The 16,480-nt window shown below is 38.5% G+C and overlaps 1 protein-coding gene across 3 annotated transcripts in view; it reads right to left on the bottom strand.

Annotated features, from left to right (window-relative positions):
* Positions 1–16,480, bottom strand: part of QSER1 (glutamine and serine rich 1) — a 41,407-nt gene that overhangs the window by 10,209 nt on the left and 14,718 nt on the right. The window contains exons 2-8 of one of the 3 annotated variants that reach the window (XM_080617440.1): positions 13,146–13,255; positions 11,690–11,857; positions 7,803–8,440; positions 4,733–7,031; positions 2,133–2,425; positions 1,069–1,185; positions 330–463 (exon numbers count right to left, since the gene is read on the bottom strand). In XM_080617440.1, the coding sequence (XP_080473566.1) occupies positions 330–463; positions 1,069–1,185; positions 2,133–2,425; positions 4,733–7,031; positions 7,803–8,440; positions 11,690–11,857; positions 13,146–13,255 (3,759 nt within the window). Of the gene's footprint in view, positions 1–329; positions 464–1,068; positions 1,186–2,132; positions 2,426–4,732; positions 8,441–10,428; positions 10,482–11,689; positions 11,858–13,145; positions 13,256–16,480 lie in introns of those variants that run through there. The other 2 variants (XM_080617438.1, XM_080617439.1) reach the window with 2 other exon arrangements.

Raw genomic sequence — 16,480 nt, 5'->3', positions numbered from 1 at the left:
TAACTTGCAAAGTCCATGGGATAGGAGAAAACACACATTTAAAATCTTTACACCTGCAGGCTTCTGTGATGATATTGAGACAAAAGCTGTCAGAAAGATATAGGAGCCCCGACACCTCCAAAATTTATTGCAATTCACAGATTCAAGGTAGGGATGTCTTAACATGACAGTAATTTATATCTCATTTCTTACAGCAAAACACACAGTTTTCAGTTTCTAACTTAGAGCTGAATTAACATAACCCTGAGTTGCAGTCTTGTTTATTAAAATAGGTGTGTCTTAATATGAAAACAGTATGGCAAAATGACAAAAAAAATGAAATAAAATACCTTGCTGACTGTACAGATTTGCTTCGTGGTTTTTTTGAACATACTCTGACATACTCCTTTTTGTTCGAGTTTTCAATGAACTTCACATACACTCGTTTATATTTTGTTTTTGCATCCCCAAAATACCCAAGATACTAAAAAAAAAAAAAATACACAAGTGTTTTTTTGTTAAGTAAAATTGTTCAGTTTAAACAATTAAAAACGTAAATACTAAAGACGAAGTCAGTTTAAAACCAACTTGTTTACAAGAATGAGACATCCTACAGCATTTACAATTTAAGAGAAAATTCTCCAATGGATTTCCACATTTAAAGGAAGAAAATAAGGAAAATAAGGCAAGATGTACTTTGGTCTTCATTTTTTCCATTTATTTAATTCTCCCCATGCATTATCCCTAAAGAATTATCTGTATGGCAAAGGGCTGCTTGTTGAAACTGTATCCTATCCGAGTCCTTCCCACTCTGGTACACAAGCCTGCTTTCACTGACTTCATTCTGGTTATGTAAAATTGTTCCTTTATGCGGGCTGAACGATACTAAAGAATCCATGCTTGAAAACAAAAATTCTGCCCATTCATATATTTAGAGTGAATTTTAGAGTAGGAGGAAATCAAGAAACCCTTCCTCCTCAAGGATGCTTCCTAAGAACGTATGTCAGAATCACATTTTATCTTGTTTCCTAGACTTCCATCAAGGAAATCAGTTCCCATGAGGCTTCACAAGGAATTTTTAAGACTCACACTGTTAGTAGCAGCAAACTCTCTCTGATTATCTCGGACTTCAGGAACAAACTTTTGCAATAAAGCCTTCTGTACTTTCCAAATAGCTGGAGGCTCTTTTCCCGTTTGCAAAGCAACCTGTGAGAACATAAAATTATTTGCTAAGAAACATTCTTATTTTTCTCCCTGAAATGTGTTGTGCATTGTATTTTTTGAGCAAGTTACACAGGGATGAAATTAAAATAAGTCATTCAAAATTCCAAACCCATATTCACTATGTGCCATTTGCATCAAGATAGTACGATGTGAACTGCGTACAACAACATACCTTAATCATTTTTGTAAGTGACAAGGGAACAGTTGAAAACTGATATCACTTATCACAGGCAACAAAGCTATGTGAATTCATTTAAAACTTCTGCTCAAGAGGATGAATACACAGACAAGTAATCAGAAGTATTAGAAATTAATGGTAAGAATATTGCTGGCTACAATAGCAACAAAATGAAAGGTAAACATTGAGAATTTAACATGAAGAAGCAACAAAACCAAACAAGAAATCAAGAACACAAGAAGTGTTCCCATAAGCTCATGTGAAGAGCTGTACTGTTGCTTATGGAAGCAACTCCTTACTGGAACAGCAAGCAGAACCTCTTTCAAAAAAAAAAAAAAAGAGAAAAGACAATTCCAACATCTTTTGCACAAGTCAAAAAGTAATGTCCTCAACAACTTACACTTAGAAACCTACTACTACCTTAATAAATAAATCAAAGGTTGCCAACAGCCTGTGAAAAAAACATGCCTTTCAATAATAAAAAGGTAATTCCAAGTCCTAACAGAGATTACCTGCATATAAATCTACTTTATTATGTATGTAGAATAAAACAGGTCATGTACATACAAAACATATTCATAACCTGCACTAGAAAGACACCTTTAAGGCATCCTGGCAGCAACCAGGGCATATTAGAATAGAAACAGAAAACTGATCTGCAGCCTTTCCCCCTTTTGGTAGTTTGTTGAAGCTAAATTTGTACGTAGGTACATGATTTCCCCCACCTCTCCCCAGCAAGTATTCAGGTTACCTTTAGTGTCTCTATATCTTCAATCTTCACTACAAATTCGTCACGTTCTCTGTACATGCCCTCTCCTCCACTGTCCGTATTCTCCTCATCAGTACATCCTTCTATTGCAACAGTTGCCTGTGTTTTTGCCAATTGGTCTGAAGTCACAGCATCCTGTTGGACTACTTTTAAGGAGTCGGCTGGATTCATTTTCTCCTGCGCACTGACCACAGGAGCAGTTGTCTGCGGTTCCTGCTTGATCACAGCAGCAGTGGTGGTGGCAGCAGCAGGAACAACTGCCACTTTTTCAGCTTCTGAAGATAAAAATAAAAATTTTAGTTAAACAAATTATCAAGGGTTGGCAAAAAATCAGAACTAGAATATTTTTCTTCATTTCTGTTACAACACATATTAAAAACACCTCTTCTAAGAGTTAAAACAGAAGCATCATCTTGGCTACAACTAAACTTAAACCAAACCCAGAATATTGTGGCTAGTATATCTCTGTATTAAACTGCTACATCTGTTAGCATCTAGAAATAACAAAGATGAACAGCTTTCAAAAACAATTTGATAGTTGCAGACATGATCCACAAGAAATACTGTTGTACTTTGTGCAAGTAAGCAAACACAACAGTAAAGGTTACAACACTAAATCTTGTTTCCAATCTGCTGACAAGCAGTTTTTTTAAATTGGATTAAGGAAAGAGAAATACACATGAAATATGAAAACATTTGCTGCCTGACTTTTGGACATTTATAATTTTTAACCTTGTGATACTGTAACTGGAAGTTTGAGATTAAAACTTTCGCAACATTCTAATAATTTTTAATATTAACAGATTTGAAAAATAAGAACTGATGATAAACAAAGAAGGGAAAGAACATTCTCCTCCTCTATGCCAAAGAGCCAAAAGAAACTCCCACCTTTCAAAATTATTAATCTTTCCCACCTGAAAAAAATAAGAAACCTTTTTAGATATTAATTTATACACTTTTATACATATTAGTTTTAACACCGAATTGCTGATCTAAAAGACATCAAGTCATATTGGCTACAGCATAACTACTAATATCACTTAGGAAACTGGCTTCAAACTTAAGATTCTATTGTACAGATTCGTTACAATCACTGTTAATTGCTGGCTTTATCACTTAAAAAAACAGGAAAAAAAGATCATGTGACATTTTAATAAATGATCCAAACCAAATGATTTAAATATCAAATTAACGTGCCAATAAAAAAAGTTATGCCAGATACATGAAGATTAATTAAATCAACTCAGCAAAATTGCTAAGCCAAGAAACACATTCTTCTGCATATATCCTATACCATTATTGCAAATAGGTTGTATTTCTTTTCTCAGTGAAAGCTATGACAGCTTTAATTAGACACAGCATTATTAGTTCCCCAAGTGCAATTAGTGTCTTCAAAACAGCAGATAAATGGACATATACTACCTAATGCTACCAACAGACTACATCTTAGTATTTGTCTTTCCATACTTGTATAAAGAAAAAAAAAGGCAGAAAAATTACTAGAAAACCTGCAAAATCCCAGCAAGTAAGAAAAAAGTCACTATCGAGCACCTTGAACAATGTACAGTCTTGTACACAACAAAACAGGAAGGTGAATTCAAATATTGGTGGTATAAATATTAAATCTTTATGAATAATAAAGAAGTCACAATAACTTTGTAAAAGAAAAATACTGCAAATAAAACACTCGTGGAAATGGCCCCTTTGAAATACTTCCTTCAGAAGCTGTACACAGAACATGGCTTATTAAAATTGACAGACTTCAGCAAGAGGCTCACATGATGGTACTGTCCACATTTTGGCTTTCTGGGAAAAAAAGTCACCGCTTATTTGTTTAAAATACGTATTCAATGGAAAGACATATGAGGAACTTCATTTTCTGTAATCCCCTTTCCAAAATGCTTGAACTTAACAGAAATATCCTCAGAAGAGAACAGTAATATTGTTTATTATATCATGTATTCCACAATCTTTTCCCAGTATTTTAAGTCTGATTATCACAATTAAAGTTCAATTGTGCTATGTATTTTTCAGTAAATCATGTCACCCCTAGAAAAAAAAAATCTCCCCCTCTCATCTAAAAAGAAAAAAAAAATACTGTTTTCATAAACATACTCTGTGCAACTCTATCAAAAGTGCGTATTTATCTAAGAATAACTTAACTTCTGCTTATGGCAATTATTAATATGCTCTCTTGCTAGACTTTTTTTTTTTAATAGATTTTTTTTAAACCTCTGATATAATAATTTGTTGAGGTTTCCAGGTGAAAATCATATTTAGCATTCTAAGCCAGAGAAGAAGTGAACAGACACATTATTCCAATTCTGAGCTAAAATAACTTTCTGGCGTTAGAAGCGTCCTACTTAAGTAGCATTAAAAAGTTTACCTACAGATTTTCTAATCATATAAAACACTAGTTTGGTTCATAGTCAATGCAACTTTTGAATATAACTCTTAATTATGGCTGGGATTAAAACCAAACCCAATCAAAACCTTTACCTCAACTGAAGATAGCTAAAATTTTTCCTTATTTTTTCACCATCAACTACAGAAACCTCCTTCAACATATGCACTTGTTTTACCTGATTTGTTCTTTCTATCAGATGTATCATCCAGGGCTGACAATGCAGTAGAGATGCTCTTCTGAAGATCGTGATTACCCCCCACAGAATCATCTTCATCAGAAGAAAAAGAAGCCAATGCTTCTAAATTTTTCTTAAGTTCTTCATCAGCTTTTTTGGTTGGACTTTCATCACTACCTTCAGCAGCTACAGGTGCTGCTGCTGCTGGCTGAGGCTTTGCAGAGGGTTGAAGGCATGGGGCACGAACTACCTGGTTAACAGGTCGCCTCGTCCTGTTTGGCATTCGGACGGCTGGAGCTGAAAACTGCTGCCTTGGCCCAGATTTTAGGAAGTCTAAAAAGGATGCGATAAATCCTGTTTTGACTTCAGGCTGCTTTTCTTCAACTTCTTTGATTTTTTGCCTCATTCTTTCCTGATGCTGGTAAGTATCATAACAACTTTCAGAAACAGGAGAAGAGTATGTGAAACACGAGTCACTTCCTCTTGAATTCTGACGTTTGCACTGTCCACTTCTTTTTAGCTGTTTCTGAATTGCACTGTCGTCTTCTGCAGCATTTCTGGTTTGGATTTTTCCTTTGTTTTTTTTCTTTTGAAGGTTCCCTTGAGATAGATCTTGGCATTCTTCTTCAGTTCTATTAATGGTTCCATCTCCACTTTGGGGAACAGAGAGTGGCTGCAATGAAACCTTTGACTGGTTACCTGCCACAGTACCATCATCACCACCCATATTAAAGTCATTCTCTGAAGCAGCACTTTCTCCACTTAGGCTCCTACCACTCGAAACAAATTCTGTGTCTCTTGCATTCAGTGTACCATCAGCTAAAGCATCATTATCTTCTTCAGATTCATGACTGATGCTACATTGTTTCTTAACTGGAACAGCCCCTTGTTCTTGCTCTTCTTGACCAGGGCCAAGGGTGGGAGAGGTCATTCTTGTTGCTACATTTTGATCTGAAGTTTCAATGTGTTGCTGATCAAGGTTCAGAGTTTTTGTCTGTATTGTTGACACTGGTGTGAGATTTATAGTAATTTGGCTTCCATTCAAAGAAATATTACTAATGCTTGTTGGCTTTCCAAGTACTGTAGGTGAGGCACTAAAACCAGAAGATACATGTCTTACATCCACTGATCGAAACTGTGGTTTAGACTCCTCACTGTTTTCAACAGACTGGATTTCCCCTTCATTAGAATTTGATTTGGCAAAGTCAGATGGTGTTACTCCGCAGGCTGCTGCTGTTGCTGCTAAGATGTCATCTACATTGGATAATATATTCCTCTCATCACTGAGAAGTATAGATTCTGGGAAACATATTGAACTGAGAGAAACAAACTGGTTTTTTGAATCATGTTGATTTGTCTGAGTAAAATGATCTTTTGTTGTCAAATGCTGCTGTAGTGGCTTTGAGGGCTCAGAAATGTCCATTTTCATGACTTCGGAATTCTGAGTATGAAGCTGCTGCTGCGAATGACCCCCATTACTTTGAATAATATGACCATCCATCTGAAGGAACGGATGTGTCACCTGTTGAGGACTCTGTATTCTTTGCACTTGTGGTGATGCCTTTGTTTGTCCTAAACCTGACTGAAGTATTGACTGGTGAAGAATCTGCAAGTCACAGGCTGACTCCAGCAGTACCTGTGCACTGGGCAAGCACAGCTGATGACCATGTCTTAAAGCATGAGACTGAACCTGCGATGATGTGCTAATGACTTGGCCTTGCTGTTCTTGAGCTTTACTTTCATGTACCTTATGCATAAGAGAATGTTGCTGGTTTAGTTCTTTAGTGCTCACAGTTACTTGTGTCGTGTGCATTAAATTAGCTGTCTTTTTCATATCATGGCTTAGACTAGTGATATGGCCGATTTGTTGGGAAAGCTGTTCCACAGAATTGACCATTCTTTCATCTTTCTTTGTTCCTTGAAGAGTAAGTCCCACAACTTGATCCTCAAGACGAGAGTTACTTCTGATGACACTTTGAGAGTATCTGTCATCTGCTTTTGAGACCCTATAGGATGCATCCTGAGAGCTGATTTCCTCATCAGTTAGCCTTTGAGTGGAAGACTCAAGAGTAGCCTGCTGTTGCAATGCCTGCATATCCTGCATTGATAATTCCTCCTCTCGTTTTGATGAGGCATATAAATTAGAGTCAGACTTCCTTTTAATATAAGACTTTGTTTCTGAGGAAGGCCTGTTGTTCTGCAGTGTCTGTGAATGAGCTGGGGATGCAAAAGGAGGAGACTGGACAGATGGCAAAAACTTCTGAGACTGTGGAGAGGAGGATTCCTGTGACTGAGAATTCTGAGAAGAATGTAAAGAAATATAGCTCTGGTTAGGACTCGAGGCTGGAAGAGCTTGTATCCGAGGAGAGGCATTAAAGGAAAGGGAAGGCGATGTCAATGTTAAAGACTGCCCTGAAGAATAGCTTTCTGAAGGACTAACAGCTGATAAAACCTGTGATTGAGATGAAAAACTAACTTGGGATTGGCTAACTGGAGATAAACCCTGAGTGTGACTAGAAGAGTAGCTCTGAGGTTGGCTGACTGAAGAAAGTTCCCTTGTTTGCCCAGAGTAATTCTCATTTGGAACTGACGTCAATACCTGTTCCTCTGAGGAGTAACTGAGAGTTTGACTATCAGAAGTAATAGCTTGTGATTGCCCAGAAAAAGTCAATGTTTTATATAGTGAGGGCAGCTTCTCAACCTTGCTGGATGAGAAATCCTGTGAGTGACTGACAGGTGGCACACTCTGAGTTGGGGATGAAACATAGTTTTGGGACTGGCTGACCGACAAGAGGCTTGGGAGCTGTGCTGTAGAATAGATCTGTGCTTGGCCTGTAATGACAGAACTCTGGTTTTGTGCAGTTTTGGCATAGCTTTGTGTCTGCACAGTGGGAGCTACACTCTGAGGTTTGGGGGTCTTTGCTGACCTTGGAGGCTGCTTCATGGAACAGTTTTTCACTTTTGTTGTGGAAGCAGATGGAAAACCAGGTGATGGAATTGCAGATGTGTACGACTGAGCAAGTTCTACAGTGACTTGAGAAGTCTTCTGCTGTAGTCCTCCATTGCTCACCTGAGTAGTATCTCCAACTGGGCTGCAAGATAATGCTGAGTGCCTAGATGTATCCTGAAAATTAACTCCACCTGTACTTGTTAAATAGCTGTGTAAGGAATGCTGTGAAACAGTCAGTTGAGCCTGAACAGACTGAGTACTTGAAGGCCGCTGATGGTGTTTAATAACACTACATTCGCGTTGAAGTGCTCGATCAATAGAAGCAGTGGAACCAGTAAAGACAGATGTGCTATATGCCTGAGAAACTTGCTGAGCTCCTCCAAGGGTTGAAGGCAACAAACTAAATTGAGGTTGCAAGAGATGGGGTGCAGATTCTTGAGCAGAACGATATGTTGATGACTGAGGTGGTATACTGGTACTTAAAACAGAACTGCCTAGGCGCTCAAATGTCACAGCAGTTGGAACAGTGCCTTGTGATGTTTTAATCTGCAGTAAAGGATCATGGGTAGTTAAGAGACCATTAGATGTAGCACTGAAAGTAGTATCTTGAAGAGTAAGAGAAGGGGTAGTAGCAAAGTTTCTACTGCTGAAAGTGTTGGGATGCTGATATGCTGATAAAGCAGATGTTGGTGGAAATGTTCCAGAGGTTGGCAAAGCTCCAGTAACAAAAAGTTCTGTGGCTGTTGAGGAATGCATACCTGGAAAAATACAAAAAACAAGAAGAAAAAGAGCATAAAGGAGCTTTACAAGTTGCAACACTCTGCATTTCTAAACCTCATTTGATTGTAAGATTTTACAGCATTTACAAATGTAACCTTCATTAGAATCACCACCCCTTTTCAATGAAAACATATAAAAGGGAGGCCCTTACTGTGGGTCAAACTGGAAGTGCAGGGTTTTCTAAGAATTCTCAATTCTGTACCTACAGTGAATTGGCAAGGAGGAAAAAAAATCTTATCCTTATGATAAAAACTGTGGATAAAAAAAATTTACAAGATGAATTCTTCTTTGAAACTGAAAGCTCTTTATTACTTTTTCTTTCAGTTTATAAAGAAGTTTGTAGTAGAGGACAACTGATAAAAAGCCCTGCACACCTTTAATATACAGTAAAAGGCAAAATTACACCTCACCAATTGTAATACATACACAGTTAAAGGAACAATTCCATCTCCTGCATCTAACCTCACCAATACTTTCGTAACTTGCTTTATGGAAACGTTTCAGAGCTTATAGTGAAATAGCTAACAGCCACACTTTGTAATGTGTTCCTTAAAAGAGGCTTTGACTTTCAATACAAAGAATAAATATGATTTGTATGCTTTCCAAAATATCCACAGACAGCAACTATCTGCACAGTGCAACAGCAAGCATCCAACTGAAAGCTATAATATTACTTATTTGTATCTGGACACTAGTATGACATCCTGCCTTAAAATAATATTTCTCTACAGCACATACTACTCCAATTGCAAGAGGAGTGAGAAATTCCCCTGCAAGTTTTCTCTTGCAGTGATCCATACTGTTCAGTGCTTTTCACCCTGTAACTTGCAGGTACTGGTGAAGTTTGTGTGCTATTTCCAAAGTCTATGAACGGAAGTGAAGAAGGCAAGTTTATTCTCAGGGAGACTTAAACTTCTTGTAAAGAGTATGCAAATCAGAAAAAAAAGTGAAAGTTACTGGTTTAATTTGACCTTTTTTTAGTTCTTCTTGGACATTTAAAACAGCCTTTAGTTTTGTATAATTTAAGAATAAATAAAAAAACTCACAGTAAATAAAAGGTGGGTTTGAGAAAAACACTTCAGGAAAAAAAACAATTTTAATTTTAAAATGTATTCAGCCCTCTTAAACTGATTGCACCATAATCATACATTGCTTTGGAAGTTTCAGATGAAGCTGCAAAAGAAAGTCTTTGTTCAAGACAAACTGATATGAAGAGATGTGAGACTGAGGGAACACCAAGGTATTTTTCATAAGTTAACAATAAGATCTTTCTGAGTGAGAAAGCATAAGCAGTGTTTTAATGCCTTTTTTCCCTGCTCTAAAAAACTTAAACATCATGTACAACTGGGTTCTCTTTTACTGATCCCTACCAGTAACACAGCAGTAGGGGCATCCAGAAGCATCAAGGAAGGGGAAGAATATACACTTGTTGTAACTGCAGATGTTAATTTCTCATCTAACCTGTATTTTTCCCTTCTATAAATTAAAGCCCTTCCTACTACGCAGGTGATTTCTTGAACCAGACATGAGCCAGTTACAGAAGCATTATCATAGCAGAACTGCTGGGTTTATATTTTACTTGTGTAAAGGAGCAGACAAAAGGTATAGCAAAGGTAGTAAGTTGTGTGCCCAGACACCCCCGCACTACTCTAAGAAATCAGAACACTGATAAAAACGCCACATACCAGAGGAAGACTTGGTAGGACAATATAACAAACACGCTGCTCCTCTTTTCCCCCCAAAATCAGCAGTTGCAGGGTTTGGAGAAAAAAACCAAAGTGAAAAGCCCTTCTAAAGAAAGGTCACCTTGAAGAGCAAAGAGCACTTGTTTTTCCTCATCAAAAAAGTCTGTAGAAGACAAAGCTCTCAAAAGACACTTGGGGAGACTGAGGGATATAGAAAAGCAACAAAAGTATTAAAGGACAACAGAAAGCTCAGAGAACTGTAATATTGAAAATGGGCTTACTGATGAGTTCTTAGTACTGAGTACTGAGAAGTCTCTCAATCACAGGTATCAACATCAAACCCGACCCACAGCATGTCTCCCCATTCTTCACAATTCACTGTTAGGCAGGCTGCAATGGAGAAAACATGCTAGGACGAAGAGAAAAAAAGATTTCTTCCCAGCTGATACTCTGCTGCGAGGAGAGGTCATTGCTACTCTAAACACCACTGATTTATATTAAGACTTTTTGACAGACTAACAGTGTGCATCTTCATCTGTGCTTCCACACGTTTCTGGCCATGGTGAATAAAAAGTCACATTCTCTCTTCTCATCTTTGAGTAGCTCTTCACAGAATGCAGCTGCATGTTACACTGAACAGACCAAGTACAAACTGTCAACAAAAGGATTGTTCAACTCTTCCCTCTTCCTACCTTATGCCTCCTCCCTAGATCAGAACCGGCTATCACACAGCTGCACCAAGACAGAGATCAGCTTGCTGATATGACAGAAACCCATCCCACCAAAGGAAAACCCACCCAAACCTTTTCTGTCAGATCAGTGAATAGATCTGATTCACTGCACAGCTGCGCAATCGCTGCATAAGATTAACTATACCTTGAAGCTACCCAGAGACGCAGTAGCAACACTTATCTTACTGTGGCTGTCCACAGCAAGCTCAAAATATGCAATGTTTCCTGCTTTGCACAGAAGGCTTCACAGATGGGGAGGTTTGCAGAAGGCAGTCAAGTCTGCCAAGAAAGATGGCACGTTTGTTTATTTGTAAATTAGATCAGCTATTTCTGTGCAACATGCATCTCAGACCTTGTTTTTGAGAACATCTTGCTCATTACTTCTGTGTACAAAGGGGCTAAAGTTATCCACAGACTTTTAGTACAAATATCACAGAACAACAACTATGACAGGGAACACTTTGAGAATGAAAGTTCTGGTCGGGTGTACAGGTAGCCTACTCCAACGTGCTTATGGTGTTAGCGAGAGTAATCCCAAAGTTGGAGAATATATTTGACTCTTTCGACAAAATAATATCCTATTACATCCAAAATCCTTCTAAACAATTAGAACTTCTGCTCATATAATTCTTCTTCTAATAGAATCCTTCGGTTAATATAATTGCATTGATTTTGAGATATTTAAATACTGAGATGGAAAAAAGGTAGAAGACATGTAGCCTTTTCAGTTAAGTCAGGATATTTTTGCTTCAAATTCTCCCCAACATTCAATGCAACAATGACAAATTCTATTTCAAAAGAAATTTTTCACCTGTCTGCCAGGAAGGAGCCCTGAACTGCGGTAAAAGGGTAGATCCTGAAGAGACTGCCTGAGCAGTACGAGATTCAATAGCAGAGAGAAAATTCATAACTGAAGAAGTTTCCTTAGTGTTACTTCCAGCACTGTGCATACTGGTGGTATCAAATATTCCTGAAATACCTAGATAAGGGTGGAGGGAAATGAAACAGAACAGAAAATTTAGACGAACTTACAAGAAGCTCAATCAAATAACAAGCATATACATTCATCATTCAGTAAAAGTAATCTATGAAACATTAGCAGTATTATTAAAGTACACTGATTTTCAGTATTGACTGTTCATTAGTGTTGCAACTGTAAACTAGAACTTCAATATACAATTTAAAATCTATTATTAAATGCATATCAAATATCATGCTTAAAACCAATATTTAGGTACATTGATAAAATTCTTCATTCATCTGATGATTCACTGGTCTATTTTTTTCATACAAACTATTTAAACATTCAGAATTCCTTCTGAAATAGGTTCAGATTCTCTGTTCACCTTTCCCCCCAGTTCTTGCTCTTTGGAGTCTTGCAGTTTGGAGGTTTTTTCTGTGACTAGCACAAGAAAAGGGGTTTTGGTTGCATTCCCTATTCCAGCTAACACCTTGTGCTTTCACTGTTGCTGACACCTTTCAGTGGCAGGAGGCTCAGTGGGCAGCACTGGAGAAAAAAACTCCAGTTTTTAGTAACAGACATTATGAAAGACTGTAGGGTCTGCACACTGGAACATTCCCTGTAATTCTGACCCTCCATTGGCCTGATCAAGGACTTGGCCAAGAGACTGCAGATTCCAGCCAGCACAAGCTCAAGTATTTTTCCTTAGAAACTGGGCTGCAAAGTGATCATGAAGGGGTCATGCCCTGTCTTCTCCTGACACGGAGAAAGGCTGTAATCAGGATCACTGACAGATCCTGATGCGGATGTAACACAGCCTAACCTACTATATTTGAATTTTAACTTTGCCCCAGCACTATGGCTTAGTTTGCACAGGTAAACACTAGCAACAGTGTGCTCCAACTTGCATTAGTTTTGCTGTTTGCTTTAGTCTAAAAGAATAAGCATGATTTCTGCAGCTGGCTTCAAGACGTACTTAACATTTGGCCCTTATGCGAAGGCCAAATCCTGAAAAGTTGTATTTTAAAGAGTAAATGTAGTTTCTTGAAGAACCAACATTAAGTTACTAAACATAGCCCCCTCCCTTATATTTCCTTTCTACTTACAACATTTTGATAAAAGCTAACAACTGACTGTTAACTTCCTACTACAAACTCAGCTCTTCTAATACCACCTGCTACCACCTGCATGACAAACTCCCTCTGATTATAAAATTCAGCAACCTGAACCTAAATTATGTAACAGGTTTGTTGGGTTTTTTTTCCTTTAGCTATTTAAGCTGTAAACTCATTATATGGACAGTTACCAGTAGGATGATGTGTAGTAGAGTATCCAGGAAGCTGATGAGAAGCTGTGTATGTCTGTCTGTGAAGTTCTGCTTCTGAATGTGATGAATGTCCTCCTCCATAGCTTAAGCTAAGAAAGAAATTAAACATCATTAACGAAAAAAGCCCCCAAAACAAACCAATCAACGAACAAAAAAAAACACCAAAAAGCCCCAGAAAACCCCAACCCAACAAAGCAAAAAAAAAAAAAAACCAGCTACAGAAACAAAGTACAAGTATGAAATCCCAACCACAACTCAAGAAGTTGAGGAAACAAAAGAGAACATGAGCCCAAGAACTGAGAGATGTAGTTGTGCTAGGACATAACTAAAAATGTTAAGCAGACAAAAATTACGTCAAAACTTAATGAGCCAAAGCAGGGATAGAGAGAAGTCTTACAAAAATCAAAGTTGTGAAGTCTACAAAGGACTAGCTCAGGAAGACACAGGTCTTCCTAGTTCAACGGTAAGAAACACTGAATGGACACTTTCGGTAACGATTTACTGATGTAAATCTGCAAAGCAGATGACTGCAAATATATGCCTACTTTTAACATTTCAATTTCCAATTCTATTAGAACTTCCAGAACCAGATTTAATACAAAGGCTGGAATGACAAGGAAGCTGTAGGAGCAAGAGTTTTTTAAAGATTGTTAATTTTGATACAATTCTAACAAAATTGACAGCAACAGCACTACCAAGTTACCAATCCCAGTCCTCAGACCTCCTACCGTTAAACGTAAGTTAATGATCCACAGATTTTATTTAATGTTTTGAAATGAGTCATCTACATTAACATGATGTTGTAATCAGACTTAGTGGAAGCAAACTGAAAATACAGTGTCTGGCCTGTGCAAAAGCAAAAGCGCAGAAAATAAAGAAATGTGATCTAAATATCAAGCTACATCAGGAACATGCCAAAAGTGCTAAAGATTTCCAACTTTAAAAGGCAGAAAAAGGAGGGAGAAGCAAAACAAAACCCCGAAATTTTCAAGCTTCCACAGATTCAGCTCTGTACAGCACCTGTCAAATGGAAAAAATGAAGCCAGCCCAACCAACAGTTTACCTTCTCTTCTTGCCTTTTGGACATTAAGTTTATAGGCAGCTGCTACCTACTCCACTGCACATGTGAGATATGCTTTAAGTTCAAAATTAAATTGTAAACAGATGCCAAAAAAACCCTAACGGCAAAACCCACAGCTCTCCCTGCCGCCTTCTGTAAGCAAGGCTTCCCCTATCCTCTTTCATCCCCTGGGATGAGGGGGCAGTCACTCTGCTTAAGGGAAAAATGGAACACTTTATGCCAGGAATCATGACATCATGGGAAACTTTTATAGAAGTCACCAAATACTTTTAAAAATTGGGAACACTGCTGCTTTTGCTTTGTTTTCATTAACATGGCAAGAGGAGACAGTGGAGATGTGATGAGCCTGTGAGAGCAGTGTGACCTCCACACGTTATGAACTAACAAAAGCCTGTCTGTAAGGGATACAACATTTTAGGCTTTAGGCTTCTAGATTAACTTCTGTGCCCAACATACACTAACAGGGTATGTATTTTCCATTTCAGCATAGAAATGTCATATTGTCAGCGTGCCAGATTAAGGCACAAGCCTAAATAATGAATGAAAATCCTTTGGTTTTTTTTACAAAAAGCTTCTGCTTCTATTACTTTCACACCTTTCACAGTAATAACTATCATTTAAAGAAACCTCAAACCTCAATTCACAGTCAGCACATCTTTGCCCTTATGTTGTAGAGGACAGACCTTTGTGCAGTTCAACACTATGTATCAGCAACAGATTTCTATTGTATGTTGACTGAAATTTAATGGTTTGTATCATTACTACGGACAATTTCCAGACCAAAAATTCATAATAGTGTTCTGTATGTAAAACATTATGGATGTAATAAAGCCAAATTAAATTGCTTTTTACAAGGCAAATTTAAAGTTAAGCTGGTTTTGGTTTTTTTGAACACACTTGCATAGCTAGAAAAAACATAAAACTTAGGACACATGATGTTTTCTTCAGATTTTTTAAAAATAAAAATGTACTACATGAGAAACTAGGTTTCTAAGCTGAACCATGGTAGTAGCACATGCACTGCTAGCAAGATTCACCGACACAAATGCTGACCTTGTGAAAACTTTCTGTTCACAAAAGAATCACAGAATGGCTTGGGCTGGACAGGACCTTAAAGCTCATCCAGTTCCAACCCCCTGCCATGAGCACAGACACCTTCCACCAGACCAGGTTGCTCGAAGCCTTGTCCAACCTGGCAGTAGGTTTTACTTTAACATTTCCTTTAAGCATTTACCTATACAAAAGTAAGTGATGCTGACTTTTTTTTTCATACACGTTTAAAAGGTAAACTATGAAGTCACACGTGGATTGCTCATACAGCAGAGCATCCTCCTTTTCCCATTTAGAATCATAGAATAGTTAGGGTTGGAAAGGACCTTAAGATCATCTAGTTCCAACCCTCCTGCCATGGGCAGGGACACCTCACACTAAACCATGTCACCCAAGGCCTCATCCAACCTGGCCTTGAACACCGCCAAGGATGGAACATTCACAACCTCCCTGGGCAACCCATTCCAGTGTCTCACCACCCTCACAGTAAAGAATTTCTTCCTTATATCCAATCCAAACTTCCCCTGTTTAAGTTTGAACCCATTACCCTTTGTCCTGTCACTACAGTCCCTGATGAAGAGTCCATCCCCAGCATCCTTGTAGGCCCCCTTCAGATACTGGAAGGCTGCTATGAGGTCTTCACGCAGCCTTCTCTTCTCCAGGCTGAACAGCCCCAACTTTCTCAGCCTGTCTTCATACGGGAGGTGCTCCAGTTCCCTGATCATCCTCGTGGCCCTCCTCTGGACTTGTTCCAACAGTTCCATGTCCTTTTTATGTTGAGGACACCAGAACTGCACACAATACTCCAAGTGAGGTCTCATGAGAGCAGAGTAGAGGGGTAGGATCACCTCCTTCGACCTGCTGGTCACGCTCCTCTTGATGCAGCCCAGGATACAGTTGGCTTTCTGGGCTGCGAGCGCACACTGATGGCTCATGTTCATTTTTTCATCGATCAACACCCCCAAGTCCTTCTCTGCAGGGCTGCTCTGAATCTCTTCTCTGCCCAACCTGTAGCTGTGCCTGGGATTACTCCAACCCAGGTGTAGGACCTTGCACTTGGCATGGTTAAACTTCATAAGGTTGGCATCTGCCCACCTCACAAGCGTGTCAAGGTCCCTCTGGATGGCATCCCTTCCCTCCGGCGTATCAACTGAACCACACAGCTTGGTGTCATCGGCAAATT

The sequence above is a fragment of the Psittacula echo genome, assembly GCF_963264785.1.
Source record: "Psittacula echo genome assembly, chromosome: 5".
NCBI classification, from domain to species: domain Eukaryota; kingdom Metazoa; phylum Chordata; class Aves; order Psittaciformes; family Psittacidae; genus Psittacula; species Psittacula echo.
The sequence above is the reverse complement of the archived record's forward strand: the minus strand, read 5'-3'. Positions and strand labels throughout refer to the sequence as shown.